The sequence below is a fragment of the Mirounga angustirostris genome, unplaced genomic scaffold (assembly GCF_029215605.1).
Source record: "Mirounga angustirostris isolate CCGP_5_RB_7025 unplaced genomic scaffold, mMirAng1.0.hap1 SCAF_1, whole genome shotgun sequence".
Taxonomy (NCBI): Eukaryota; Metazoa; Chordata; class Mammalia; order Carnivora; family Phocidae; genus Mirounga; species Mirounga angustirostris.
In genome coordinates, this window is record NW_026991709.1 from 65,981,158 (window position 1) to 66,008,640 (window position 27,483).

The window sequence follows — 27,483 nt, forward strand, 5'->3', positions numbered from 1 at the left end:
AACAGAACAGTTGGCCCTAAACAAAATCTCCTTTTATTTATTTTTTATTTTTTAAAAAGATTTTATTTATTTATTTATTTGAGACAGAGAGAATGAGAGAGAGAGAGAGAGCACATGAGAGGGGTGAGGGTCAGAGGCAGAAGCAGGCTCCCTGCTGAGCAGGGAGCCCGATGCGGGACTCGATCCCGGGACTCCAGGATCATGACCTGAGCCGAAAGCAGTCGCTTAACCAACTGAGCCACCCAGGTGCCCTTATTTATTTATTTTTTAAAAAGATTTTATTTATTTATTTGATAGAGACACAGCAAGAGAGGAAACACAAGCAGGGGGAGTGGGAGAAGGAAAAGCAGGCTTCCTGCCGAGAAGGGAGCCCGATGCGGGGCCCAATCGCAGGACGCTGGGATCATGACCTGAGCTGAAGGCGGACACTTAATGACTGAGCCACCCAGGCGCCCCCAAAATCTCCTTTTAAATTACTAACTGGCTACAGATTATAATGTCTAATATTGTATTTTCATTATTTTAAATTTACTATTAGTATCAGACACACAGTAACATTAAAATTGTATTGCTGGGTGCCTGGGTAGCTCAGTTGGTTAAGCGACTGCCTTCGGCTCAGGTCATGATCCTGGTGTCCCGGGATCAAGTCCCGCATTGGGCTCCCTGCTCAGCATTGAGTCTGCTTCTCCCTCTGACCCTCCCCCATCTTGTGCTCTCTCTCTCTCATTCTCTCTGTCTCAAATAAATATTTAAAAAATTGTATTGCTAAGACATTTAATCTGCTAGAAAACTGGGTCTGGGAAAAAACATGCAGGCTATAAAATATGGCAAAAATGAAAGGACTGTGGAGCATGTAGGCAGAAGTAAAATACAAGCAGAAATACAATAGAAACGTGAGGTTCAGAGATTGAAATGACTATAAATTGTAAATATAAATACAGTTTCTAAGTGTCTCTTCCTCTTCCAAAGAGTTGGAAATGAAGTAAGTAAGGGGCCTTTATGTTCTCAAAGAATGACTGATGGAAACTTGTAAATATGTGGGTTTCTGGATTCATGTGTTTTAATTTCATATTTGAAAACATTTATTAGGAATTAATGTGATTTTGAATTTGAATGTTTTCCCCCCACTTAGGAACATTTTAGTTAGTTACTAGTAGTTAGGTACTCTCTAGTTCTAGTCAAAGAGTTTCTTTAATCACTAAAAAATTAAAAGAGCATTCATTTAACTGGTCTCTCTATAAGAAAGACTAGGCATTTGACCATCTGGCATCTGTGAGCATTTCTGAAAAGGAAATGAGTGATCAGATATATTCCCAAAATAATTTATATAAATACATTCCATGAGCTACATTTAATCAACATGAATCTTTATCATCAAAGAGGGAGTTGACCAAACTATCTACTACCAAGACATCAGGAAGTCTCTAGGAATTCCTTTGTTGGAGAATAGTAAGTATGAAGTGGGGGAGTACGATATGAGCTGACTGCCAAAAGAGTTGACAGGCTTGGTTCATTAACTCAACAAACATTTATCTGAGTGATTGTTGCCGGCTTGGTATTGTCACTCAGGGAAACAGAGAAGAAATATAGTTCTGCACTTCAGAAGCTCAACTTCAAGAAGTTGAAGCATAGCAGAATATGCCACTCTGGCATAAAGATTATTTTGAGCTGGAGGCAAATGAGAATCCACAAATGTAGACAGAGCCTTCCCAGAGCTTCCCTATTGGACTAGAGCAGAAATGTCTCAGAAATGAGGACTTCCATAAATCCCCCCTCCCAAGGAAGTTTTATGGCCTTGAAGAAGATGGAAAGTTGGTGCCAAGATGAACCTAGACAAACAACCCACATACTCCATTAGTTTCCCAAATATATTTAACTTTCCATAATTTCCTGACTTTGGAAGTCTAAAATCCTTTTCTTTTTACCTGTCACTTCTTTATGAATTTATTTTTCTTTGTTAAATGCTATACAAGCCCAAGTTCTAACTACTCATTTGAGTTACTCATCATGTGAGGTTTCTTCTACATGATGTGCACTGCACACATTAATAAACTGCTTTTCTCTTGTTAACTGTTTCCCCCCCCTTTTTTTTTGTCAGTCTAATTTTCAGGGAATGAACCTAAAATATGGTAGAGGGAAAATTTTTTTCTTCCCCTACAAGGTGAAACAAGTACAATTAAGACACCAAATATCAGCCCTATGATAAAGGTAGGTAGTTGTGAGGTTTCCCAAAAGTAACTGGTGTAGCTGTTGGCTGCTTCAGAAAACCTTGCTTGGCATGTAATAGAAAATCAAGTTTCTGACCATAAAAAAATGATTCAGTAAAAAAAGAAACCCCTGAGTGGTGAGAGGATGGGCAAAATGGGTGAAAGGGAGTGGGAAGTACAGACTTCTAGTTATGGCATGAGCAAGTAATGGGGATGAAAGGTATAGCACAGAGAATACAGGGAATACAGTACTGTAACAGCATTATACGGTGACAGTTAGTAGCTATACTTGTGGTGAGCACAGCATAAGTATAGAGTCATCGAATCACTATGTTGTATACCTGAAACTAATGTAACCATACTTTAGTTAAAAAAAAAAAAGAAAAAAAGAAAAGAAACCCCCAAGAAAAGTGCATTAGTAAAGGTGTGACTACACAAGAGTGCGTCTTGCTGGAATTTAAAAAGCTCTGATGAATCTGGGCCCATAATTATGAGTGGTGGGCAGTCCCTATCTGCACCCCCCCAGCAAAAAACATGGGAGGGAAAAATTACTCTCAGATAACGATCCAACCACAAAGAGACAGAAATAACCTTTGCAGAAAGCCCAGTTATAAAGAAAGCAAGAAATATTTGCATAAACTATTTCAACCAGAGGAGGAGGTGGTGAAACCTGAGCAAACTTGAAATTAAAAAATAATAAATTAATAAAGAGAATCCAAAGGTTAAAACTATATTTCAATCTGCCCTAAAACTTCAAACTCAAAATACTGGAAAAAAAAAAACCTAATTATTATGTGAGATTTAATTAATTTTGGCTTCACAGCTAAAATTTAATGGAAAATAATTTTAATGGAAATATTATAACTGGACTGGTTATAAAAAGCAATGGAATTTCTATTTTAAAATAGTGGAACTATTAGACTCCATAGATATACTTCTAAGTGGACAAAATCTGTAATCCAGGGATTTTAATATTACAAGACAAAATAGACTGGCAAATTTGACAACTATTGTGAGACTAAACATTAAATGTCTGAATCCACGGTACAGGGATACCTTTAATGTTAAGAGGGAAGACAGCTGAGAATGACAGCAAGTAGAATCCATAAGTAATAAACACTCTACCTTCACCGCAGAAGGCAGGGCTATACCAAGAACATCTCAGATTTTTTAATAGAATAATATACATTATGACTCACTCTCAAAGTAGTCATCATTTCCCAAATTTATTTGACCAAAGAAATCCTTTTAAAAATGTTTTTAAATAAATACATTGTAGGATACACAATGAACTTTGAGCAATGCTGTAATGGATTGTAACTGCCTCTCACAAGTACTATTTATTTAACACATCTATTTGTCTAACTAGATTTGTAAACCCTCAAAGGCAAAAAAATGTGCCATATGCATTTTCCCCTCTATCATTTTTTCTAAGTTCCAGGTAATATGCTAAAAAAACACAACAACTTTATTTTAATCTTGGGTGGTACACAGACAATTATCCCCATTAAATAGATGGGAAATTTGAGGCAGAGAGAGGTTGGGCATCTTGTCCACAGTCATTCAGCCCAAAGCTGCTGAGGTGGGATACAAAGTTGAGTCTGTTTAACTCTCTCAATATCCAGCATAGCCTCTGGCAAATATTAGGCAATTGAAACATGTCTTAACAATGCATGTTTTAAAAAAACAAAAACAAAACTCATGCCCAATATTAATAATCTAACTTCTCTAAAGGAAATTTTCATCAATGACTTAAATCTAAATTTTAGTTTACTATATTAAAACACTTTTATAACTGAGAAATGCAGCTGCAGTTATTAAAAGATTAGTTTTAGTTCTCTTAAAAAACTGACTTCTGGAATATGCAAGTTTCACTTTAGTGAACGAAAATTTGGCTTTAAGTTTAAGGCTGCATGAAAAATCACCTCTGAGATAGCTCTATTCCATCATAAATGACTATGAGCTAAGTCATTTATTTGTGTGCATGTGTGTGTCTATGTGTGTGTTTTATTCTTTTCATTGCCTCTAAGAATCTGGATGGGCCAGTCATATAAAAAATTGGGCCATGTATTCAGTATTTCATTTTTGGTCCACTTCAAATAGATAAATGACAAACTGTGTCATATCTAAATGACCATATCGGGCGCCTGGGTGGCTCAGTCGTTAAGTGTCTGCCTTCAGCTCAGGTCATGATCCCAGGGTCCTGGGATCGAGCCCCGCATCGGGCTCCCTGATCGGCGGAGAGCCTGCTTCTCTCTCTCCCTCTGCCTGCCTCTCTGCCTACTTGTGCTCTCTACCTCTCTGTCAAATAAATAAAATCTTAAAAAAAAAAAAGACCACATCTATCCATCCCATATTTACTGATAAAACTCAGGTGAACATACTAAAACCTTTATGAATTCATACATATTTTTACCATGATTATATATGAACAATTAAGGCAATTTTTTATTTTAAGGGTTAAATAACTATCACTGCCTTCTCTGTAGGCTTGGCCCACAAAAAAAGTCTTATCAAGTGAATAGGATTGTGTACTTGTTTGTCTTACATTATGTCCTTTGCTTTGAAAGTACATCTAGTTACTGTAGTACAGGTACTCAGAAATGTGTTTTTAGAACAAGAATGAAAGCAAGAGTAAAAGAAACAGCTGGAGGAGCAAGTCGGTGGAACAGGAGGATCCTGAGCTCACTTCCTTCCCCAGACAAACAAGGCTTCAACTAAATAAGAGCAACTCTCTCTGGGAACAACCTAAAGATTAGCTATTCTGCAGCTAAAGATATAAAGAAAAAGCCACATGGAGAAGGATAGAAGGGACAGAGATGCAATCTGGTTGGGACTCATACTACTGGTGCAGTGACTCACAGGGGGAGAGATACACAGACATAGAGGTTCAAACTCCACATCAAGCAACCCTGCCCTGGGGACATGCACCTGAAGAAGCGCCCATAATGTCCAGCTTTGAAAATCAGTGGGGCTTAATTTTGGGATAGTAGGGAGGCTATCGGAAACCAAGACTCTGTTCTTAAAAGGTCCGATGCACAAACTTAATTGCTCTGAGAACCAGCACAAAAGCAGCAGTTTAAAAAGTGCCTCAGCCATATGTAAAGGAAATTCACTGACTGATTTTAGGCTGCGTGGTGAAGGGCCAGGGATCTGTAGGACTTTCTCTGGGAATGGAAGTACTGGTTTGTTCCATTTCTGACATTCTCCATCTACTCTGCTAGTACCACATGCTTCTCTTCAGTGTTGCCCTGTGGACTCACCACACAAACTGGCAGGTAGCATTGGCTGGGACTAGCACCTCCTAAAAGTATCTCTTGCCTCACTGCATTCAGTGGGAAGCATTGGCCTGGATTAGCACCCACCCAAATTGGCTGGCAGGGGGAGCTGTGGACAGCCCCACCTACCAGTGTGCCCACAAGAGTTGCAGCCCAATCATAAAAGGTGAGAGAATTAAGCCCATATAAGGAATATCCCTGCAGCACCTGGTTCTGGTGACCTGGGAAGAACTGTGCCTCTGGGCCCTCCAGGATGCCTTCTACATAAGGCTACTCCTTCAAGACCAGGAATTGATCAACTTAATACACAGAAACAAATACAGAAAGTGAGGCAAAATGAGGAGACAGAAGAATATGGTCCAAATGAAAGAACAAGAAAAAAACTTCAGAAGAACTACACAAAATGGAAATGAACAATCTATCAGATAAAGAGTTTAATGTAATGGTCATAAAGATGCTCACTAAACTTGGGGTAAGAATGGATGAATACAGTGAGAACTTCAACAAAGACACAAAAAATATAAAAAAAAGAAACAGAGCTAAAGAATACAATAAATGAAATGAAAAATAAACTAGAAGGAAGTCAACAGCAGATTAGATAATACAGCAGAACCAATCAGCAATCTGGAAGACAGTGTAGTGGAAATCGCCCAAGCTGAACAGCAAAAAGAATGAAGAACTTGAAAACATTAGAATAATTTCAAGGACTTCTGGGACAACATCAAATGTACTAACATTTGCATAGTAGGGGTCTCAGAAGGAGTAGAGTCAGAGAAAGGATAGAAAACTTATTTGAAGAAATTGTAGCTGAAAACTTCCCTACCTTGGGGAAGGAAACAGACATCCATGTCCAGGAAGCAGAGAAACTCCAAACAAGATTAACCCAAGGAAGTCTACATCAATATACACAATAACTAAAATGTCAAAAATTAAAGAGAGAATCTTATCTTTTTTAAAGATTTTATTTATTTGATAGAGAGACAGTACAAGCAGGGGGAGTGGCAGGCAGAGGGAGAGAGAGAAGCAGGCTCCTTGCTGAGCAAGGAGTCCAATGTGGGGCTTGATCCCAGGACCCTGGGATCATGACCTGAGCCGAAGGCTGACACTTAACCAATTGAGCCACCCAGGCACCCCAAGAGAGAATCTTAAAAGCAGCAAGAGATAAACAACTAATTATGTAACAAGGGAACACCTATAAGGCTGATTTTTAGCAGAAACTTTGCAGACCAGAAGGGAGTTGCATGATATACTCAAAGTTCTAAATGGAAAAACCTACAACCAAGAGTAAGCAGCAAGATTATCATTCAGAATAGGAGACATAAAGAGTCCCCCCCAGGGCTGGCCAAGGGTGCCATGCCATGCGGTTGCAGCCTGCTGGACCATGCTGAGTGCAGCATGTAGCTGGCTTGCCTCAGCACTGCAGTGTCCACATGCGCCACTGTTCGCGGTCACCGGTAGGTGGCTTTGCCTTGCTTCTCTCAGAGGTTTAGGACTATGGGAGGCTTAAGCTGCAGAAGTTTCTTTTGTATTTTTTGTTCTGCCCTTGTTTTTTGAAAATTCTAATTTATAACTACTGTATCAGAAGAAACACTTCAACACAGTTTCTTGTTGGAAATTAACAGTCCCAACCATCACCTGATGACTTTCTTACCCCATTCATCTAAAAATTATTAATTAAAATTTTATATGTTTGTTTTAGATTAAAGTATTTGGCAGAGTTATATGTTAAGGATGACTGAAATAATTCATTCCAAAGGAGTTATGTTGGAGTAGTTGTAGAGAAACGTATTTGAGCTAGTGTGCTATAAAACTACAATAAAATGGAAATTTCATGTACTTGCAAACATTCTGAGATTGTAAAATTATCTTCGTTTGTCATCAAATGCTTACATTAGTAATAATAAGATGATACTTTTCCATTAAAAAATAAAAATAAAAAAAAATAGAGTCCCCCCAGACAAACAAAAGTTAAAGGAGTTTATCACCACTAAAACCAGACTTATAAGAAATATTAAAGGGACTTCTTTAAGCAGTTAAAGGCCATAACTAGAAGAAATTTAGAAAATTTCTAGAAAAAAAAAATCTCTGTTAAAAGTAAACATACAAAGATAGTGGAAGAACCATTTATAAAGCTAGCATGAAGGTTAAAAGATAAAAGTAATAAAGTGAACTGTACCTATAATAATCAGTTATGGGACACACAAAATAAAAAGAGTAAAATAGGGTGCCTGGGTGGCTCAGTTGGTTAAGCGACTGCCTTCGGCTCAGGTCATGATCCTGGAGTCCCAGGATCGAGTCCCACATCAGGCTCCCTGCTCAGCAGGGAGTCTGCTTCTCCCTCTGACCCTCCCCCCTCTCATGTGTTCTCTTTCTCTCTCTCTCATTTTCTCTCTCAAATAAATAAATAAAATCTTAAAAAAAAAAAAAGTAAAATATGACATCAAAAACAAAAACCATGGTGGTGGGGGAGTGTTTTAGAATGTGTTCAAACTTAAATGACCACTAACTTAATATAGACCACCAAAATTAGAGTGGTCTCATTATATATGAACCTCATGGTAACCACAAACCCAAAATCTGTAACAGGTACACAAAAAATAAAAAGACAGCCAACCCTAACACTAAAGAAAGTCATCAAATCACAGAAAAGAGAACAAGAAAAAAACAGAACTACAAAAACAACCAGAGAACAATAACAAAATGGCAGTAAGTACATACCTGTCATAATTACCTTAAATGTAAATGGACTAAATGCCCAATCAAAAGACACAGAGCAACTGAATGGATAAGAAAACACCTACCTATATGCTTCCTATGAGACTCACTTCAGACCAAAAGATACATACAGGCTGAAAATAAAGAGATGGAAAAAAGATATGACATGAAAATGAAGTGAAAAGAAAGCTGGAGTAGCAATACATATATCAGACCAAGTGGACTTTATAACAAAGACCATAATGAGACAAATAAGGGCATTACATAATGATGGAGAACTCAATACAAGAGGATATAACAGTTGTAAATATACATAAGCACCCAATGTAGAAGCACCTAAATATAAACCAAACATTAACAAATACAAAGGGAGAAAATGACAGTAATACAATAATAGCAGGGACATTAATAACCCACTTACACCAATGAATAGATCATCCAGACAGAAAATCAATAAGGAAAAAGTGAACTTAAACAACACATTAGACTAGATGGATTCAACATATATACAGATCATTCCATCCCCAAACAGCAAACTACATATTCTTTTCAATTGTACATGGAACATTCTTGAGAATAGATCACATGTTAGACCACAAAACAAATCTCAACCAATTTAAGATTGAAACCATATCAAGCATCTTTTCCAACTACAATGGTATAAAACTATAAATCAATTACAAGGAAAAAACTGGAAAAAACACAAACATGTGGAGGTTACACAACATGCTATTAAATAAACAATGGGTCAACAAAGAAGCCAAAGAGGAAATTAAAAATTACCTTAAGACAAATAAAAATGGAAACACAACATTCCAAAATCTGTGGGATGCAGCAAAAGCAATTCCAAGAGGAAAGTTTACAGCAATACAGGCCTAACTCAAAAAAACCTAGAAATACCTATAATAATGTAATCTTACACCTAAAAGAACTAGAAAAAGAAAAATAAAGCCCACAGTTAATTGAAGAAAAAAAATAATAAAGAGCAGAAATAAGTAAAATAGTAAAAAGAAAAACAGAAAATATTAATGAAACTAAAAACTATTTTTTGAAAATATAAACAAAATTAATCAACCTTTAGCCAAAGTCATCAAGGAAAAAAGAGAGGGTCCAAATAAATAAAATCAGAGATGAAAGAGAGGTTACAACTAACACCACAGAAATACACAGGATTATAAGAGACTACTATGAAAAATTACATGCCAACAAATTAGACAACCTAGAAGAAATGAAATATGCAATCTTACAAGAATGAATGAGGAAGAAACAAAATCTTAACAGACCAATTACTAATAATGATACTGAATCAGTAATCAAAAAAGCTCTCAACAAACAAAAGTCCAAGATCAGTGGGTTCTCACGTGAATTCTACCAAACATATAGAGTTAATATCTACTCTTCTCAAACTAATCTAAAAAATTTAAGAGAGAGGAACACTTCCAAATTCATTGGAAGTATTACCTTGATAACAAAAACAAAGACACTACAAAAAAAGAAAATTATAGGCCAATAACCCTGAAAAACGTAGATGCAAAATTCCTCAATAGAACACTAGCAAAATGAACTCAACAATACATTAAAAGGATCATATACCATGATCAAGTGGGACTTATTCCAGGGATGCAAGATGGTTCAATATTCACAAATCAATCAACATGATACACTACATTAACAAAGGAAAAAAATCACATGATCATCTCAAGAGATGCAGAAAAAGCATCTGGCAAAATTCAACAGCCATTTATGGTAAAAACTCTCAAAGTATGTACAGATGGAAGATACCTCAAAATAATACAGGACATATCTGACAAACCCATTGCTAACATCATATTCAATGGTGAAAAACTGAGAGCTTCTCTTCTGTGATCAGGAACAAGACATGGATGTCCACTCTTGCCAGTTTATTTCAACATAGTTCTGGAAATCCTAGTCACAGCAATCAAACAAGAAAAAGATATAAAAGGCATCCAAACTGGGAAGGAAGAAGTAAACTATCACTGTTTCCTCATAATATAATACTATATATAGAAAACCCTAAAGATTCTTTTTTTAAATTTAAATTCAGTTAGCCAACATACAGTACATCATTAGTTTCAGAGGTAGTGTTCAATAATTCATCAGTTGCATATAACACCCAGTTAGAAAACCCTAAAGTTTCTACCAAAAAGCTATTAGAATAAATGATTTCAGTAAATTTACAGGATATAAAATTGATTGATAGAAATCTGTTGTACTTCTATGTACTAATAATGAAGTAGCAGAAAGAGATATTAAGAAAACAATCCTATTTACAATTGTAACAAAATAATAAAATACAGGAATAAACTTAACCAAGGAGGTGAAAGACCTGTCCTCTAAAAACTATAAGACAATGATGAAAGAAACTAAAGATGACACAAATAAGTGAAAAGATATACTGTGCTCATGGATTGGAAGAATTAATATTGTTAAAATGCCCATACTACTCAAAGTAACGTACAGATTCAATGTCTCTATCTACACTGGCATATCTCCTAGAACTAGTACAAATGAATCCTAAAATCTGTATGGAACCACATAAGACTTTGAATAGCCAAACCAATCTTGAGAAAGAACAACAAAGCTGGAGGTATCACATTCCCAGATTTCAAACTACACTACAAAGCTATAATAATCAAAACAGTATGGTGCTGGCACAAAAACATATAGACCAATGGAACAGAATAGAAAGCCCAGAAATAAACCCACATATGGTCAATTATCTATGACAAAGGAGGCAAGAATATACAATGATAGTCTCTTCAACAAATGGTGTTGGGAAAATTGGACAACTACATGCAAATGAATAAACTGGACCACTTTCTTATACACAAAAATAAACTCCAAATGGATTAAAGACCTAAATGTAAGACATGAAACCATAAGACTCCTAAAACAAAACAATGGCGGTAAACTCTTAGACATCAGTCTTGGCAATACTTTTTGGATCTGTCTCCTCAGACAGGGCAACAAAAGCAAAAATGAACTATCAGGCCTATGTCAAACTAAAAAGCTTTTATACACAGTGATATAATATCCACAAAACAAAAAGGCAACCTACAGAATGGGGAAGATATCTGCAAATGCTATACCCAATAAGGGATTCATATCCAAAATATATAAAGAACTCATAGAACTCAACACCAAAAATGACCCCCAAACAATTCAATTAAAAAATGGGTAGAGAACCTGAATACACACTTTTCCAAGGAACATTTACAGATGGCCAACAGACACATGAAAAAATTTCAACATCACTAATCATCAGGGAAATGCAAATCAAAACCACAAGTTATCTATCACCTTACACCTGTCAGAACAGCTAATATAAAAAGACAAGAAATAACAAACATTGACAAGGATGTGAAGAAAAGGGAACCCTAATGCAACTGCTGGTGGGAATGTAAATTGGTGTAGCCACTATGGAAAACAGAATGGAAATTCCTAAAAAAATTAAAAATAGAAATACCTTACAACCCAGAAAATCCATTCATGTGTATTTATCCAAAGAAAATGAAAATACTAATTCAAAAAGATATATGCACGCCATCTTCACTCCAGCATTTACAATAGCCAAGATATGGAAACAACCTAAGTGTCCATCAATAGATAGATAAAGAAGATGTGGTATATAAATACAATGGAATGTTACTCAGCCATAAAAAAGAATGAAATCTTACCATTTGTGATAACATAGCTGGACCTAGAGGGAATTATGCTAAATGAAAGGACCTAGAGGGAATTATGTTAAATGAAATTAAGTCCAAGAAAACCAAATGCCGTATGATTCTACACTTATATGTAGAATCTAAAAAACAAAACAAAGGGGCACCTGGGTGGCACAGTCGGTTAAGCGTCCAACTCTTGGTTTCAGTACAGGTCGTGATCTCAGAGTTGTGAGATCGAGCCCCGCGTCAGGCTCTGCACTCAATGCAGAGTCTGCTTGACATCCCTCTCCCTCTGCCCCTCCTGTTCCTGTTGTCTCTCCCTCTCTCTTTCTCTCTCTCCCAAATAAGTGGATAAATCTTTAAAAAAAAAAAAAAAAAAAAAGGTAAACAATACAAACAAATCTATAAACACAGATATAAACTGGTAGTTGCCAGAGGGGAGAGGAGTAGGGGGATGGACAAAATAGGTGAAAAGAAGTACAAACTTCCAGTTATGAAATAAGTAAGTCACAAGGATGTAAAGTACAGCATAGGGAACACAGTCAAAAATACTGTAATACATTTGTGTGGTGACAGCTGATAACTAGACTTACCCTGATGCGATAATCATTTCACAATGTATATAAATGTTGAATCACTGTTGTACAACTGACACTTATATAATATTGTATGTGAACTACACTTCAATTAAAAAAAGAGTAAGAGAAACAGATTAGAAAATTGGGGGGAAAACATCCTAAGTTTTTACTCCGCTATACTGCAATAAGATATAGCTGTCCTCTGAGATCATCATTCCTCTCACCAAAACTTTTTACCTGAAACTCCTCTGCAAAGTAATCACAGCAGATGGAAGCTTCTTTAATCTCTTTCTAGTTTGGAAACCCTTCCAATAAGCTTGAATCAAACAAGCTGCTTGATGTAGTTTCTGAAATTAAAGGCCAGAATTAGTTTAGAGACATCTTCGTGAAAGTCTTTTAGAAGTTAACCTCCTAAAATATCAGGCCTGGGCAAGTATTAATCTCTATCTCTAATAAGCTGGGCAGGAGGCAACAATTTCATAGGTCCAGGACAGGTAAAGTCTAAGAATATTAAACTTGATCTCCGAAATTTAAAGATACATTAGGCTCTCAGGCAATATCTAAAATGTATTCAAGATATAGTTTGATTAGCTCTGAATTCTCCTTAATTAATACCCCTTCTACTCCTTTTATAAGGATTTTATAGTTCTGCTTATTTAATGCTTTATCCTCTTTGCTTGACTTCTTTTGCTGGGCCTCACTTATTCAAGCATTCAAGGGGATGAAGAACTCTTTGAACAGACTAAAAAAAAAGAAAAAAGGCTCTAGGGTTAAAAATTTGGTCTATAAAAACCCCTTCCCCGATCAAACTACGACTGCTCTGAAGTTGGAGGGAGATAAGTAAAGAAAGGGGAAGAGACAGAAAATAAAAGATTCAAGAGGCTACCATTCTCCAGTATTTTCAAACTAAAATGTTTACTGAAATGTTAGTAAATATGCAAATTATTTTTATAATTTATTACCTGTTCTTCTACTTCCTGATAGACCTTAGGGGTTAAAAGGGCAATGAGCTGTCCAAGTTCTTGACTAAACTCTGTCCCTGGCTCGTATTTATTTAGAAGACTTCTGAGTCCTGAAATGGAATAACAAAGGTACAACATTTAATAATAAAATATTATTTGTTATCTAATCAGTATTAATTAGAAGTTAACAAAGTCTGGTTTAGAAACAAATGAATATTACAGCAAAATTAATCACATGATTTTCCTTTTTCCTTTTCTCAAAGACTTCTAGATTGAGGTCTTTAGGATATTTCTCTGTCCTAAGAGTTTTATGTGCCCACTTGTAGGATCTGAGGCAAAGGCTGTCTACTCAATATCTTTAATTAAAAAAAGGTAAGTGGAATCATTGTTTTAAGTCAAAGAGTAGAGACAATTTTTTTCCTGTTTGAACATAAATATCTTAAACTGAAACATTTTAAAAATAACATACTGAGTAAATGCCTACACTGTGGAAGCATTTAAACAGGTTATTATTAGTCATTCTTAAGGGAAGTTATTGCTAAGTAAAAATATACAGTATTATATGTAATTTGGGGCAAATGAATAGGTTACTAAGCAATTATTGTAGGAGAAGTACTATAAATACTGCATTTTTATCACAAAATAAAACACAGTAGTAGTATAAGATATAAAGTACTATTCTAAGCACATTGGAATGATGTATTATAATGTATGTATTCAATATAAATAAAGTAAAATGCCCTTGGGGTGTATAACTGGGGAAGCCACCATATGGATCTGTTCATGCCTTTATACTCTCTTCAAAATTCAAGTTCTCAGCAGTATTAATGATTGTAAAATATCTTGAGGAAACTGAGTAAGTTCTATTGAGAAAAGAAAGGGAGATGAACTGTTCAGGTAAAATTCCTTTATAATGAAGTCTGTTGGACATTCACATTTCTATAGAAGAAATCTAACTACAGAATTTAAAAATGTATACCTGGCACAATATCAATTAGAGAGTTCTATTACTGGCACCTTCTTTCCCTCTCTATTCCTATAACATAATTATAATGTTCAAAGTAATGACTGATACAAGGTAAGTTACTAAATAGTGCCTTCCAAATCATCAAGCATGTTTTGAAGGCCACTGTAATAGTTTGCGTACTAAATGCATCATAATGTAATGTTCTAATCTTTAAAAATTTCCACACAATATCGCCCTGTATTAGTAAGTATACACATTTGATTTTGGAGGTGAGGAAGATTTTTTTGCTTTGAGAAACAGCAGTGAAAGACCTGAAGAGTAATTATTAATTGATGTAAAGATCAAAAGGGCTGTCAATCTCTCAAGCACAGCTCTATCTTCTCCAGTAAAGTTAATCTTGTTAAGGTCACCAGTCTTTTTGGTCATTATTTTACTATACTCAATATGCAACTTTTTTTTTTTTGTCAGAGAAGGAATAGTATCCATTGTAACCTCATCAACAAAGTACCATAAGCCATCTGTTGAGACATGAAGATAGCTTGGTTATATAAAGACATTTTCCCCAATTGGTATTTATTTAATAGGGTTTTATCTGCACACTTCAGTTATTGACTTTTTCAAAATACAAGAATTTTAGTGATTCAAAACTTCCATAACACCACCCGGCATTCATCCCAACAAGTGCACTCCTTAATCCCCATTACTATTTAACCACTAAATTGTGTACCTGAAATTAATATTACACTGCCTGTTAACAACTGGAATTTAAATAAAAACTTCAAAAAAATATAGGAATTTTGTTTTCCATAAACCATCAATAAAAATTTCTTTTTGAGAATCTCCAGAAAAGAAAGAATATATGCACTACCTTTGTAGCAGGCACTTAGTCTCAGTAAAATCAAAATTTCCTGATGGGATTCAGTCATCAGCAGTAGGAGCTTTGTAGCAGTACTTCTTATGTCTGGGCTAGGAGTTGATAAAAGCTTGAACACAACTTCATCTAAAATTGAATGCAGGGTTTTTCCTTCTATTCTGAGTAAATCACCACTAATAGACAAAATAAAAAGACAAAGAATGTGCCATTACTGATGGATGCACAGGTATCATAAAAAATTAAACATAAAAATTCTAGCAACTTGATGCCTAACTGCCTGGATGCAAGAAGATAACCCATTTTTTATTTTTATTTTATTTTTATTTATTTATTTATTTTTAAAGATTTTATTTATTTATTTATTTGAGACAGAGAGAGAGACAGAGAGCATGAGAGGGACGAGGGTCAGAGGGAGAAGCAGACTCCCTGCCGAGCAGGGAGCCCGATGCGGGACTCGATCCCGGGACTCCAGGATCATGACCTGAGCCGAAGGCAGTCGCTTAACCAACTGAGCCACCCAGGCGCCCCGATAACCCATTTTTTAAATATACAGCTTAGTTCCAAGGATACATCACATTAAATCAATTACTATTTACTGAATTTAAAGCACTAGGCTAGGTAAAACAGGGAATACAAAGCAGCTATATGCCCTCTCCTCTGAAAAACCTGCAATCAAATTGCAGAGGAAAGATAAATGCACAAAATATTAAATAGATGATTCAAAAACGTCAAAGCAACAGTAAGAGGAACATCACAAAATGGTACATGGTTCATTGCTTAATGATGTATGAAGACAAAAATGCTATAGATATTCAATTATCATGGACTTAATATAGAAGGAATTTACCACCTTTCCTTTGGTATTTTCTTCATTATACTAACAACTATCATCTTGTGTTACAGATGTGATGAAAACTTATCTGGAACTTAGAAACAGTCAAAGAAATCACTGCATAGCTTTTACTCACCCCCCACTAATGAATATGTGTACCTCTGCTTGACTATGATTTACTGTTGATGGGACATTTTGCAATTCTGTAAACGTAGAGGTTGGCTTATAGAAAACAAGTAACAATGATTCTCATCTGAGAGCAATGTAAATAGATTCTTATTCAACAATACAAATGGATTTTATCCAGTAGAAAATGTAACTGTAAAGGTTACTATTTATTTTTATAAGACATCAATCAGGTTTTTTAGCTATTAGCAAATTCATTTCTACATTCCTTTGAAAACCACTCTATAAATCTCCCCTCCTCAAATTCTCCTTTGAACGTATATAAACATCTTACTGGTTCCTTCATTAATAACTGAGTTGAATAAAATTTTAGTTTTAACATGTTTTACCACCAGTATCACAATAAGGAACATATCCATTGTACCATAAAGTTTCCTTGTGCTTCATTGTAGTCCCCCCTCCTTCACCTCTTCGGCAGCCTCTCCAGACAACAACTGATCTATTTTCTGTCACTATAAATTAGTTTACATTTTCTAGAATTTTATACAAATGGAATCATACAGTATGTATTTTTTTGCCTGACTTCTTTCACTCAGCACAATTATTTTGATATTCATCTGTATTGTATAATGTATGAATAGTTCATTCCTTTTTTTTTTCCTGCTGAGTAGTAGCCTATTGTATGGACATACCACATAGTTTGTTCACCTGTAATGGACATTTGAGTCCTTTCTAGTCATTGGCTATTACAGATAAAACTGCTATTAACATTTGTATACAAGTCTTTGTATGGACACATGCTTTCATTTTTCTTGAGCAAACAGACAGAGCAAGTGTCTGTTCAAATCTTTTGCTCATTTTTTGCACTGGGCCTTTTAAAAAATTTTTGAGAGTTTTTATATATTCCAGATAAAAACACTTGAGATACATGCTTTGCAAATATTTTCTGCCAGTGTGTATTGTCTTTTTCATTTCTTAAAGTGTCTTTTGACGAGCAGACTTAAAATCTATTCCACCTAGAAGTGGAATGGATGGATAATATGGTAGGTACAGGCTTGTAAGAAAATGTCAAACTACTTTCCAAAATGACTGTACAATTTTAGCACTCCTGCTAGCAGTGTTTGATTCCTCCATATTCTTATCAACACTTGGGTCAGTGTATTAAATTTTAGCCATTTAGCAAGTGTATAATGGTATCTCCCTAATGACTAATGTTGCTGAACATCTTTTTGTGTGTGTTTTTTAAAGATCTTATTTGTCAGAGACAGACAGAGAACACAAGCGGGGGGAATGGCAGGCAGAGGAGAGGGAGAAGCAGGCTCCCTGCCAAGTAAGGAACCCGATGGAGGACTCAATCCCAGGACACTGGACTCATGACCCAAGCCGAAGGCAGAGGCTTAACCGACTGAGCCACCCGGGGGTCCCTTTTTATGTGCTTATTTGCCATTCATGTATCTTCTTCATGAAGTGTCTGTTCAAATCTTTTGCTCATTTTTCGCATTGGGCCTTTTAAAAAATTTTTGAGAGTTTTTATATATTCCAAATAAAAACACTTAAGATACATGCTTTGCAAATATTTTCTGCCAGTGTGTATTGTCTTTCATTTCTTAAAGTGTCTTTTGAAGAGCAGACTTAAAATTTTGATGAAGTCTAATCAATTTCTTCTTTCATGGATTTTACTTTTGGTGTCATATCTAAGAATCTAAGAAATTTTATGCAACCCAAGGTCATAATGGCTTTCTACTATTTTTCTTCAAGAAGTTTTGTAGTTAAGATTTTACATTTAGGTCTATTATCCATTTTGAATTAACTTTTGTACTGGTTAAGAGGTATAGATCGATATTGTTTTCTTTAAATACTGATAGCCAATTGTTCCATCACTCTTAAAAAGACTATCCTTTTCCCACTGAATGACCTTTACACCTCTTGAAAATCAGTTGTTTATATATGTGCAAGTCTATTGCTGGATTCTATTCTGTTCCAAATATATTTGCCTATCTTTGTATCAATACCTCATTGTCTTAATTATTTTTTTAAAAGATTTTAGTTACTATTTATTTTTAAGATTTTTTTGTTGTTGTTTGTTTGACAGAGAGGGAGAGACAGCGAGAGGGGGCACAAGCAGGGGGGGTGGGAGAGGGAGAAGCAGGCTTCCCGCTGAGCAAGGAGCCGGATGCGGGGCTCGATCCCAGGACCCTGGGATCATGACCTGAGCTGAAGGCAGACGCTTAATGACTGAGCCACCCAGGCACCCCGATTTTATTTATTTGTCAGAGAGAGCGAGAGAGACAGAGCACACAAGCAGGGGAAAAGGCAGGCAGAGGGAGAAACAGACTCCCCGCCGAGCAAGGAGCTGGATGCGGGACTCAATCCCAGGACCCTGGGACCATGACCTGAGCCAAAGGCAGATGCTCAACTGACTGAGCCACCCAGGCGTCCCTCATTGTCTTAATTATACTAGCTTTATAAAGTCTTAAAATTGGGTAGTGTTAGCTCTCCAACTTTGTTCATTTTCAGAGATGGTTAGGCTATTTTATATTTTAGGTCCTTTGATTTTCAATGAATTGTAGGAATCAGTTTGTCAATTTCTACAAAAACAAGATTTTGAGTGGGACTGTATTTAAAATATATATCAATTTAGAGAGAACTGAGATCTTAATATTGCACCATTCATCTATCAACATAGTGTATCTTTCCATTTATTTACATTCTTTAATTCCTCTCAGCAATGTCTTATAGATTTAAGTGAATAGGTCTTTGCCATCTTTTGTCAGATTTAACCCTACATATTTCATATTTTTATGCTATTATAAGTTGCAATATCTTAAAATTTCAATTTCTGAGTATCAATTGATGATATAAAACTTCAATTATATTTTTGTACTGACTTTATATCCTACTACCCTTGCTATACTCACTTATTAGTTTTAGTAGCTTCTTTGCACATTGCATTAGTTTTTCTACATAAATGACAATGTTGTCTCCAAATACAGAGAGCTTTGTTTCTTCCTGTCTGTACAGATAACTTTTCTTTTTCTTCTTGACTGTACAGGCTAGAAACTCCAATATAATGTTGATTAGAAGTGATCGGAGTGGAGATCCTTGTCTTGTCCATGGTCATATAAGGAAAGCATTTAGCATTTTACCATTAAGTAGGTTTTTCCTGGATGCCTTTCAACACGCTAAGAAAGTTCTATCTTCTACTAGTACTATGCTGAAAGTATTTCTTTTTGAAAAATCAGGAATGGATAATGGATTTTTCAAATGCTTTTCTGTATCTATCGATATATGTTTTTCCCTTTTTGTTTTATTAATATGATGAATTACATTGCTTGACTTTAGAATATTATACCAGCCCTGAATTCCTGGGACAAAGGCAACTTATTCAAAATGTATTAACCTTTTTCTTTAAAAGATTTTATTTATTTATTTGAGGGGGGGAACATGACCAGGGGGAGGGGCAGAGGGAGAAGCAGACTCCCTGCTGAGCAGGGAGCCCACTGCGAGGCTCAATCCCAGCCGCCTGGGATCGTGACCTGAGCCAAAGGCAGACACTTAACTTAACTGAGCCACCCAGGCGCCCCCAAAACGTATTAACTTTTTAATATACTCCTGGGTTTTAATATATTATGTCTTTGGTTTGTTATCAAGTAATGCTGACCTCTTATTATGAATTGGGAAGTATTTCCTTCTCTTCAATTTTCTGGAAGAATTTGTTTAGGATTACTTCTTCATTAAATGTTTAGTAGAAATTACCAGTGAAAAAGCTGTCTAATCATGGAGTTTTATTTGTTGGAAGTGTTTTAGCTACAAACTCATAGTTATAAGCTATTCAGATTATCTACTGCTGCTTTCTGTTGCTTCTTAAATTTTGGTAGTCTGAGTCTTTCAAAGAACTTGTCCATCTTACCTTAACAAGCATAAAGTTGTTTACTTTATGATATAAATATAATATTTTTTAATATCTATTGACTTTATTGTGTTGTCTCCTAATTCCTGACATTGGTAGATTGTATTCTCTTCTTTTTCCCCTGATCAGTCTTTCCTTACAGGTTTATTAATTTCATTGACCTTGTCAAAGAATCAGCTTAAAAAACTAAATCCAACAGTACAAAAAAAAAAAAAATCAGCTTATGGTTTCATTGATTTTCTCTACTGTTTTTACTATTTTACTGATTTTTGCTTTGATCTTTATCATTTTCTTTCTTCTTTTTTAAGATTTTATTTTATTTTTTTAAGTAATCTCTACCTCCACTATGGGGCTCGAACTCACAACCCTGAGATCAAGAGCTGCACACTCTACCAACTGAGCCAGCCAGGTGTCCCTATAATTTTCTTTCTTCTGCTTCAATTGAATTCCCTCTTCTTAGCTTCCTAAAGTGGAAGCTGAGGGCAATGATCTGACACTTTTTTCTTCTAATACAGGTATCCCCTGCTTTTCAAAAGTTTGCATTACACCACTTGACTTCTATTAAATACCTACATTAGTATTTGTTTTTTGCTAACTAAAAGAAATCTGAAGATTGTTGCTTTTACAAAAAAAGGTGAAAAGTGAAAATAGCATTCAGCATTTGTTTTGCAGCAAGCTGTTAGAGAGGCAGTGCACACAAGGCAGTGCACCACAAGAAGCCAGAGTGGTACCACCAAGCTCCTTCCCTGGCAACTGCACTCAGTATCTCAGCATCAAGTTGCCATCACTTTGAGCTGCCTGTAAGCATCTGTGTTTTATCTCAATTTATTCTATGCATCCTTTAACAAGATGTGTCTTAAGGTATCAGAAAAACCTGGGAGGTTATCTTTTGGGTCTTAGAAGGCTCAAAATTTTTTTCCATATAAATTCATGCTGTTTCTTTGCTTTATGCCATTTTGGCTTAGGAAAGGTTTTATAAGAATGCTTTACTTTCAGATAGTGGGGGAAACCTTTGTTGGTACTTAGTGATAAAAATGTTCTTATTAAGGGCTGCCTGGGTGGCTCAGTTGATTAAGCATCTGCTATTATCCTTAACACAGCATATAAGTTCTTTATGACTTAAGTCTGCAGAACCTGATAGCCACCTCCACATGCCAAACTTTTTAAATGCCAGCAACGATAAATTGTACCCACTTTTTATCCTCAGCATGTTGTTTCTTATCTCTGTGCATTTGTTTACATTGCTACCTCTGCCTAGAAAAACTGCTTTCTCTTCTCTTTTTCCTTTCTGGCTAATTTTTCAAACTTAAAGTTTCACCTCAGGTGTTACCTTCTTCTGGAAGCATCACCCCTCAGTTTGGGATAGGAGCTCCTTTAACACTTGTGCATACTTTTATAATTTTAACTTAATATGTTATAATATAATTATGTTCATGGGTTGGTCTCTTCCACTACACTGTAAGCTACTTGAAAGCAAGTTTTATATCTTAATCAACTTTGAGAACTCAATGATACACACATACTTGGCACATAACAGATGCATAATAAATCCATATGGAACTGGAAGAGTCAATTATTACAACTGTATATATTCTTTTTTCCATTTTAACCTGGAAAAATTGCCAGTTAGTTCTTTTATGCCATTCTGAAGCATGTGCCATAATAGTAAGCTTGCAGTTTGCTGAATAAATAAACAATTAAGCATTTTTTATTGTGATCCCAATATTTTTCTTCAGATATCACCATATTTCTTCTCTAAGCCTGAGATTGGTCTAAAATCTCTTAAGCTCTGAGATACCAATTCAACAATAAATTTCCAGTCTTTGATGGTATTTTATATTCTTTTCTGAAAGACAATGGTAATAACAGAGCTCTTGAAGTATCATGTACAAGTCATATGTAATTGAATAAAACTGGTAATGCTTCTGGAGTTAAAAATTATAAATACTTTGATAAATACTTTGTAAAACCAAATCACCTGTTGATCTGTAGTATGTTCTGTAGCATAGTCATGACTGTAGATCCTATTTGAACATTGTCAGTTTGCAGTAAGTGCAGGAAATGATCACTTTGTAGTACTAAAAGAGAAAAAAAAAATTAAAATTAAATGTATCTTTTATTATACAATTGGGATTCATTTGTCCTTTTAAAACCAAATGAAAGCAGGACCATTCTGCTAACAATTCTGCTTTTGTATACTTTACAATAAAGAAGATTTTAAGATGGACAGTTTAAGTAACCATAAAAAAGTCATTCCATTTTATGAAAGATGTAAATAGAAAGCATCCACAAATACTAAACTAAGACTCTACTGTTATCTTCCATTAAATAAGAAACAAAATAAAACATATCCTAAATTTGAATCTCTTTCTAGCAATAAATTTCAGTGAATAAAATGAAATTTCCTGTGAAGAAGAGAGAATATGAAGGAATGGATGGTACTTACAACTGTAAACAGTGGCTTACATCATTAAAACACTGAATTATTTTATATAATGTACCATGTTTGCTAATATTTTGTCTTAAATAATAATGAAATTATTACTTACAAAACAACATTTGTTTTTACTGGTTTATAATTTTTAGGCTCTGAGCAGCCAGTTATGAAGACCTGACATTGGATGCTTATGCAAGTTGCTTAACCTCTCAGAACACCCATTTCTTCATCAATAAAGCTAGACTAGCTCTCTCACAGACTATTGCAGAAGTCCGAGAACAGGGCAGGTTCCCAGTAAATGTCAGTTTCTATTCCCTTCTTCATTAACTGATCAGAATTTTAATTAAAAGTGGGGTCAGGTGTGCAGGCAAGGCACACCTGTGAATACTATCCTAGCTTCCATGAAACTTTACTCTTTTCCTCTTTTTCTCTCCTGAAAGAACATAGTTGATTTCTTTCACATATTAATTACTCTTCTATTTACAGAGTCCAATATATCAATATTTTACTAAACATCATTTTTGTAACATTTAACAACTTCAAAAAAATTAATTCCACTACTACTAAATATTTCTATGTCTTCTTACTTTCTATTACTTCAATAGTAAAAATATTCTTTTTTATAACTGGGATAAGTATATCATTTCATTTTTGTCTACTTAAAGATGTTTTATTAGTAAATTTTTTAAACTCTGAATTCATTGAACTCAAGTAGTATGTAGTATATATATATTTATCTTTTTGTCTATATTGGAAAAAGTTATGCTAAAATAATTTATTAAAGAGTCATTCCATTTTCTTTTTACAGTGTTTGATTTATATTATTATATAACTTATTTTTGGAGCCCCTATTCCATTTTTCAAATGTAGTTGTTTTACTGAGTGTCAAATAACTATTTGGTCCCCAAAACAAAAACTGATACTTTTGCCCATTTAAGCTTTTTATAATGCAAGCTTCAAACCTACACGAGCGAATAATATCCTGACTCTGCATGTACCAGTCATTCGACCTTACCAGTGATCAACTTATGGCCAATCTTATGTCACCTAGCCCATTCACTTCAAAGCCTCCCATTTTATTTTGAAGTAAATCCAAGATATCAAATTATTTAATCCACAAGTATTTCAATATATACTCCCAAAAGATATGAATTATTAAAAAATAAAACATAACCATTATGTAACCTATATAATCATGACTCCTTAATTTTATCAAATATTCAGTCAGTGCTCCAATTTCCAAATGTTTTGCAGATTTTTAAGTTTGTTTGAATCAAGATCCAAATAAGATCCACCCATTGCACATATTATACAATGTTAATTGGTTATCTTTCAAATTTCGTTTAATCTATGGATTCCTCCTCTACCTTTTTTTTACCCTTACATTTTATTTGTTGACAAAACTATGTTAATTGTCCTATGAGCTTCTCACAAGCTAGTTTTCCTAATTGTACTCATGGGATGTAATTTAATGTTTCTCTGACCTTCTATAAATTGGTAATTGGAGCTGGGGAATCAAAATGATTCAGGTTTGAATTTTTGACATCTACATTTCATATGTGAGGTTATGATGAGCCATTAGGAAGTACTTCTGAAATTTTGACAGTGACGGATGATTAATTCCTAAATTTGTTCATTCATTAATAGTTGTACAATGGTAACAATCTAGCTTTCCTTTTTCACCTATTAGTTGGAATACTTCTATAAAGAGAAATTTCTCCTCATTGATACATAAGAAAAGGCAAGATAAATGCTGGATTCTTCATTTACCAGTTTTCAAAATGAATTGGTTCTCTATCTAATGATAATTTTTTTAATAGTCTCACTATATTTGATGTGTTTCAATCCTCAGTAGTTATTATCCTTATTACTGTTCAAATTTCCCATTTTTGGATAATAGAAGCCTCCTTATTTTGGCTGAGTACTTTTCACAGAATCCTAATAAACTTTGATTGCTTCCTCTCTATCTGGTATTCAAAATATTTTAGGCTTACCTTGCATATTTTCTACCCCAGACATACAGTCAGCCAGCCACTTCTCCAAAAAGCTGATTCTTTTTAGAGAGAAAGGTTATTGGAGATCCCAATTTTGTATATGAATTTCACAGCCATTTAGTTTTAATACATTATTGATATTTTAAAACTCAGATTGACCTGGGGAACATTGTCACTTTTGTTACAGCTATTATTTAAAAAAAAAAAAATTGGCATATTTTAAAAGTTGTATTCAGGTATTCTCTCTCCTGCTGTCTCTCTTTTTACTAGGTCTTTTACATTCCACTATACTAAAACTAAGTACTTTTTATTTTTGGTAAAGGTTGTTTAAATTGGGAACTTTATAATAATATTTGTTTCATAACGGGAAACTAATAGGTACTGCTTTTAAAGAAAAGGAAGTATCTAAGTAATAGAGAGAGAGACAGAGACACTGCTCTTTGGGGAATCACAGGACTTGGTTTCTGCATGTACTTAGCTTCAAATGGATATAACTCAAATAATGAATCATGGAACACTACATCAAAAACTAATGATGTACTGTATGGTGACTAACATAATTAAAAAAAAAAATGGATATAACTACCCAAAGTATTAGTTATACTAATTGAAGTGGCTGCCTTTAGAAAATGGGAAATGAAGTGAGGCACAAGGAACGGGGATTGTGTTTTTAACAATCCGTAGAGAACTATTTGATTCTTTATGTGCATGCATAATTCCGAGAAAAAAAAATTAAATTAAAAATAAAAATTCAATTTTTACTTTTTAAGAAAAGTCAAACAATGTTCTTATATTGTTCTTATATAATTATCTTAGATTTAATCTTTCAAGAGGACACAAATGTTGCCACAATTATCAATAAAGATTACTTTCCCAGTCTTAAGAAAATATAATATAAAACTAATGCATAGGGTGCCTGGGTGGCTCAGTTGGTAAAGAGTCTGCCTTGGGCTCAGGGCATGATCTCGGGGTTCTGGGATCGAGCCCAGCACGGGCTCCCCACTCAGTGGGGAGTCTGCCTCTCCCTCTGTCCCTTCCCCCTCTCTTGCGCACACACTCTCTCTCAAATAAACAAATAAAATCTTTTAAAAAAACTTAATGCATATTTATATTTCTCAATGTTAAGTGTAGAAACATCCTATAAAATAACTTTCAAGTTCAGTAAAAATGTCAATATATAAAAGCTTACTCTTACATGAATAGTTAGGCTATGAATTAAGTCATATCCACTCTATACATAGGGATTTCTCCTCACAGTAAGTCTAAAATACATGTGTAATCTTTGGAACTTTGAAAATTTTTTCCCTAAACTAAATTGTTAAAATTATCATTAATCCTTAACTTGGATTTGCTAAATAGAAAAAGCTAAGAATAAAATTATATTTAAGCAATTTTCTCTTTAATATTCACATTGTCAATGTTGGTTATTTAAAGCTGGAATGTCCAAGTGGGCTTTTATTTTTTGCGTGTGGGGTTATTTCAATGTAGTTTCATTTAACTGTGGCTGTCTGTATAGTTAATGATGTATTTATTTTTAGAAAAAAAAAATCAAGTTGTTAGCAGGTACTTTACAATGATTATCAGTTATCTTAAAAATCTTTTCTCTTACCATTTTGGATGAGTTGAACATGGCCTCCCAAGAGCCAGAAGAGAGAATCAGTCACTATTTGGAAAGAGTGTAGTAATTCATCTTTTTCTTCACCCTTAGTACACACACACAAACCCAATTTACTTTTCTGCAATTGTTTTATTAAAAAAAAAAAAAAAAAAAAGAGAAACTTCCCTCTGTGGAATCAGAGGACCTGGTTGCTGGATCTTACTTAGCTATTCATGATCTTGTAGCCTTTAGTTTCTTAATTTATAAAATTTGTGTTACAGGCTAGTCATACCTACTCTACTTACTAGAGAAATGGTTGTTATCCAGAGGTCAAATGAGACAACATACCCAACACTAGCTATGCATCAAAATCACCATGGAGTTTTCTTTGTTTTTGTTTTGTAATATACCCATATACAGGCTTTAACCCAAACATACTAAATTTGAATCTCCAAAGTCAAAGTCTGGACATCTGTATTTTTACAGTTAGGTGGGTGATTTGGTTATGCAGCCAGGGTTGAAAATCACTGCTCTATGCAAATGTGTCAGCATGTAAAGCATTATTATTAGTACATTTCAGTTACAGCTTCTAATCCATGACTCCATGAAAGCAGAGACCATGTTACTTGAGCTCTCCATTATATACTCAGTGTCTAAAACAGTTCTGACATAGTAAAATGTTCAATTAGCATTTACTCAACAAATAAATGACAATTCTTTCTACTTTTCTACTTCTTCCTTTTTGGAAAGTACAGTGAGAAATTATTCTGGATTAGAGCATGTGTCACAGTGGCAAATAAGAAGCAGATTTTGTTCACAATTCTGTCATTTACTGGCCATGTAACTTCAGTGGAAAGTTGTATAAAGGCCACTAATTTTATCCATGTCTCAAATGTTTGTACTCTAGCACAAAAGTAATGATGACAACACCAAAAACATTATGATTACAATGATTATTCTTCATAATAATAAATGTATTTTCTTCCTATTATTCTAGCACATAAGATTAGGTAGGTGCTAAAACAGACACATGCTAACTTAAATACAATTTTAAAAAACCCAAAAAACAAAAAAGAAAGAAATGTCACATTAGATCAAGAATTCCTTTAGTCCAGGAGAGTGCTTTTGCCAGTTTCGCCAAAAGACACAGCAGAAAGAGCATGGTTGTCATGTCTTCACTGTTGTCAATCTGAAAGAATAGTACTGGGCTCCTAGACTTCCTATTTTCCTTAAAAAACCCATTAGATAATGCCACCCATAAATTCATGGCTTCTGAGACTGGTTAAGAAAACTTACCCTTAAATCATTTCAAAATTTTTG

At 34.7% G+C, this 27,483-nt stretch overlaps 1 protein-coding gene across 3 annotated transcripts in view; it reads right to left on the minus strand.

Moving 5' to 3' along the window:
- Positions 1-27,483, minus strand: part of IQCB1 (IQ motif containing B1) — a 54,275-nt gene that overhangs the window by 16,885 nt on the left and 9,907 nt on the right. For 2 of the 3 annotated variants that reach the window (XM_045902972.3, XM_045902973.3), the window contains exons 6-10: positions 26,176-26,269; positions 22,114-22,213; positions 15,262-15,440; positions 13,427-13,536; positions 12,702-12,811 (exon numbers count right to left, since the gene is read on the minus strand). In XM_045902972.3, coding sequence (XP_045758928.1) covers positions 12,702-12,811; positions 13,427-13,536; positions 15,262-15,440; positions 22,114-22,213; positions 26,176-26,269 — 593 coding nt within the window. The remainder of the gene's footprint in view (positions 1-12,701; positions 12,812-13,426; positions 13,537-15,261; positions 15,441-22,113; positions 22,214-26,175; positions 26,270-27,483) is intronic. The other variant, XM_064597336.1, reaches the window with a different exon arrangement.